Raw genomic sequence first — 4,522 nt, 5'->3', positions numbered from 1 at the left:
AGCACTTGTTGATTTTCACACATTATCTTCTCTATGAAAAACTATATATAGGTTTCCAGAATGCTAGTAGTGTGCCTTATGGACCTCAGATTTAACCAAGCCCAACTCCCCGCAATGTACATTTCAGAGATATTGGGACTTAACCAAAGTCACCCAGGATGCTGATGGTCGAATCTGTCCATTTCTCTTCCACTGCAGGCAATTGGCCCCTCTTAGTCTGTATCCTGTTCCTGAGACAGAGTCTAGTATAGCTCTGCTTGAACAGTAAAGCAGCAGAGAAGTAGCAACCAACACAGTGTACTTGGCCTACAGAGTTTGGCCTTTCTCTCTTTCATAGAGGTAAGTTCATCAGCTGGCCAAAGGACACACAGGAAGGAATTGGCAGTTGTCTTGTATGGAGAGTAAAACAATGGTTCCAGCCAGTGCTGTTTTATTTCAAATACCCTTTTCTGATGACACCCCAACTTTGCCAATCTTTTTGAAGAATTATACATTGGTCCGTATTTCTTTTTTTTTTAATATATTTTTATTAATTTTTTACAGAGAGGAAGGGAGAGAGATAGAGAGTCAGAAACATCGATGAGAGAGAAACATCGATCAGCTGCCTCCTGCACATCTCCTACTGGGGATGTGCCCGCAACCCAGGTACATGCCCTTGACCGGAATCGAACCTGGGACCTTTCAGTCCGCAGGCCGATGCTCTATCCACTGAGCCAAACCGGTTTTGGCATTGGTCCGTATTTCTAGGGAGTAGTCTGCAGTCACTCTGAGCTTCCTTTCCTTGGCCCAGATGAATTTTATCTAGTGGTCAATGTTACTCAAATGTGATCTCATAAACCTGGCCTGAAACTGTGTGCAATCTGAATATTTTTGCCAATTGTATGAATACAAGAATGTACAGAATCGGTAAAAGATCATTTGTTTACATTTCCTAGAGGCCAGACAGAGAGGAAAAAGTTCAAGAGATGTTTGGTATCTGTAAGATTGTTGTATTGACCATGATTTTAAAGGGGAGGAGATAAGAAATACAGAAGGTTGGTAAAACCTTATATTGGGCAGTGGCTTAAATGTCTAATGGCTTAGGCCTGTAACACGAATGAAGTCGATTGATAAGATGTGTAGGAGCAGTGGAGAACTCCAGAAAACATGCCTATTCTAAAGGGGCAGCCAACGGTAGGTGTCAGCCAATTGTTGCCATGCAGGAAGGTAGGTCCAATGTTGCTAGATCTGATTTTTCAAGACAATTCAGAAATCTGGATTTTTAATGAAATTACCTAATTTTTAAGTGCTGGCAACATATTCAATGTGGGAGGGAGGAAAAAAGAGAGGAGAAATGAAAGTGAACCAACCACATGCAGACCAAATGGACAGTTTGTGACTCTTATAGACTTCTTTCTTGTCTTTCCCAACAATTCAAGATAAGTTTAGCAGCTTACTTCAAGATAAACTCAGAACTAGATCAAATGCAGTCAGAATTTCCATTGCCTTGTCAGTTCTTTAAATCTATCCACACAGTTTTTATTGGGCACCTAACATGTGCAAAGTCTCTCATTACATCTTATTTAAGATGAAATATGTTAACAATTAATTACATGAAACAGAAATACAGCTTCCATAGTGATCCAAAAGACTCTGAGATACATACTTACATTTTAGCTGGTTTTTAAAAATATGGTCAACTATAAAAAATTATTTTTTAAAACCTACTGGAGCCCTCAATTTCTACAATTCACTTCTGAATTTAGAAGGTTAATGGGAAAGTTTCAGAACATGAGGCATCACTGTTTAAAAGTAGCACTTCTAAAATCATTCATTCGAGTCCATTTTGACCAATGAATGGCTTCTATCCCTGTAGACGTCATCTATATTACTAAGCAGCGTCCAAGTTAATATTAATTCAGAAAGAGAAAAAAGTTGGGAACCCTGTCGACTGATTAGGTGAGAAGACATTATACAGGTCTACTTGGCTCAAGCTATCAGTTGTTCGTGATTACATTTTAATATGTGCGCTAAACAGTACACATTGTATCAGCTTCCCAGGTGAGAGTCACGTCACTTTAGTCACTTTCCCCCTTATTACTTTTTTCAGTCTCTCTGTACCCATCTCTCTCCCCCAAGTCTACAGTTTTTACACATTTAAGGTATGCCTACTTCTGTTTCCACTATTTCTTCTGGTCTTAATCAGGGTGGAGACTCTTCAAATTGGTTAAACTTCTCTGCTGTCTCAGAGACTGTCCATATCCCCTTACATTACACTCTCAGCCCAAGCCCCCACCCCCACCTCCATTCTAGAACCTGGACTCCTCCCCACTCTCTATCCCGTACCTCCGGACCTAAGGTGCCCTTCGCCTCCTTCTCCAGCTGAGCGCCCTCTCCCCCCATCCCCAACCCCCCATATCTCTTCCCAGGCCGGCACCCTCAGCCGTTCCAAAAGCTAACCAAGAAGTTGCAGAGGGAGTGCCACTTCTCGGCACAGTAGGTCTCCGCGAACTTCGCGTTCCCGTCCAGCCCGTCGGGATCCGGCCCTGTCCCCAGGGGTCGCTCCTCGTCCGGGTCCGAGGCCGCCTTCCTCTTGCCCCCTTTCATCTTCTTCTCCGAGGACTTCCCTTCGGGGCGCGCGCTCAGGGGAGGCGGGACGGTGGCGGCGGGGCCGATCGCGGGCTCCCGGGTCCGCCCCCGGTTCCTGGCCCGGGGCCTGGGATCCGGGGGGAAGCCGGCCGCAGTGGGGCGGGCGGGTGGGGGCGCGTGGGCCACCAGGCGCAGCTCGGCGCCCTGGCCCTTCCTGCCGGCGCACAGGCGGGCTCGGAGCGGCGCGGGGTCCTGGCAGGGCCGCCGCTTCCTGCGCAGCCGGCCCAGCACTTGCTTCCAGTAGCGCGCGCCGCGGGCGGCGTAGGCGGCGCAGCGCCCGGGCTCCCCGCGGTAGGCGCACCGGCGGCGCTCGCCGTCCGGGCCCTGGCAGCGCAGCCACAGCTCGCTGCCCGCCGCCGGCCCTGGAGCGGACAGCAGGAGCTGCCAGCTGCACGCGTGGCGCTCGGGGCTGATGAAGCGGCCGGTGGAGCCGCCCACGGGACCCCGGGCTGCCTCTGCGGCGCTGCCTGCCGCCCCCGGGTCCCTCCGGGCGGCCGCGAGGAGGCAGCCGCCCAGCAGCAGCAGCAGCAGAAGCAGCAGCAGCAAGAGTGATGCTCGCAGCCTCAGAGGACTCATGGCTCAGGTCGGCTCTTCCGGGCTCCCTGGGTGCTTCAGTGGTGACAGGGCCAGGACAGCAGCATCCCTGCGACCTGGGGACAGAGGCAGAGGCTGAACCCCCGCGCAGTCCTTGGCCCCAGCACCGACACCTGCGAAATCCCTCTCCCCAGACTTTCTGGGCGCTTGTTGCCAGTGGGCCACAGCAGCAGCCGCCCTGAAAAGTTCTGGGAAAAAATAGTTGACTGTCTAAATAATCATTTTTAAATAAAAATTTAAACCCCGTGCAAACACGGAAGCAAAGCAATGCCTGATAACTACCACCTCCACAGCCTCCCTTCTCCACATCCAATAAGCAATCCCCCCAAAGCATGTCAGGTTATTCCCCAGGAGCTTACCGAGTTCTAGCAGCGGTAGCGGAGCCTTATTAGGGTTAAGGGAATGACTGTAGAAGAGAGGTCTGTTTCAGCCAACTCCCAGGGAACGAACGTGTCATTAATGGGACAGAAGGGGTCTCACCCACTATGCCCCTCCCAGACTCCTTTCACACTGGAAGATTTCCCACCACCAGCCCAACACACACACACACACACACACACACACACACACACACACGATAGAAGTGGCACTGTACCATGAATATAAATCGTATATTTAGCTTCCAGTGTTTAAAATAATCATGTGAATTTTAACAAGTAATTCTTTTCTTTAACATATTTAATCATCTGAACAGAAAAGTTAAATAGAAAGACCTAAGTTTTAACAGTTAAACAATAAAATTAAACAAAGCAATATTCGAAACCAGGCACTACTTACATACTTACACTCTTTTTTTATATCATTCTGACTTCTATGTTTTCACTCATCATTTCCAATAGTATTTCTTACCACAATAATTTAATCCTAATAATTGTTACTACTAATAAAATATATTCTAGTTTATTAATGTACCCCAGAGTCCAGCAGTTCACCCAGGGGTGGACATTTAAGCTTTAGATTATTTTTAGGTACTATAAATCAGTTATAAACTTCTTACCAAAATAGAAGATTAAAAAATAATAATTTATTTGGATTATAGTTGCAAGGTAATATTACTAATTCAAATGCTATAATCTTTTAAGAATTGAAATATTCTTGAATCTTGAAATTTGTATATTTAAACAAAGCTAAAATATACATCAGGATATTCCATTATTTAAAAAATGATTTCAGTAATAAATGTGATTTTTTAAATTTCAAGAGTTTATACTTTTTACTATAATTGTTTTACACATGTATTTTTCTAAATACTTCCCCAAGATATCAAGAAATCCATCTTGCAGACAGTATTTTCTATTAC

General features: G+C 46.2%; 1 protein-coding gene across 1 annotated transcript; it reads right to left on the bottom strand.

Annotated features, from left to right (window-relative positions):
• Positions 1 to 2,416: 2,416 nt before the first annotated feature.
• On the bottom strand, positions 2,417 to 3,204 carry FGFBP3 (fibroblast growth factor binding protein 3). The gene has a single exon (XM_070431886.1). The coding sequence runs from the start codon at positions 3,202 to 3,204 to the stop codon at positions 2,419 to 2,421; it is 786 nt and encodes a 261-aa protein (XP_070287987.1). The 3' UTR covers positions 2,417 to 2,418.
• Positions 3,205 to 4,522: the final 1,318 nt, after the last annotated feature.

Source organism: Myotis yumanensis, unplaced genomic scaffold, assembly GCF_028538775.1.
Source record: "Myotis yumanensis isolate MYYU_CA2020_CCGP unplaced genomic scaffold, mMyoYum1.0.hap1 SCAF_13, whole genome shotgun sequence".
NCBI lineage: Eukaryota > Metazoa > Chordata > Mammalia > Chiroptera > Vespertilionidae > Myotis > Myotis yumanensis.
The sequence above is the reverse complement of the archived record's forward strand: the minus strand, read 5'-3'. Positions and strand labels throughout refer to the sequence as shown.

Coding starts and splice junctions, on each gene's coding strand:
- FGFBP3 (XM_070431886.1), bottom strand. CDS start 3,204: ATGAGTCCTCTGAGGCTGCGAGCATCACTCTTGCTGCTGCTGCTTCTG.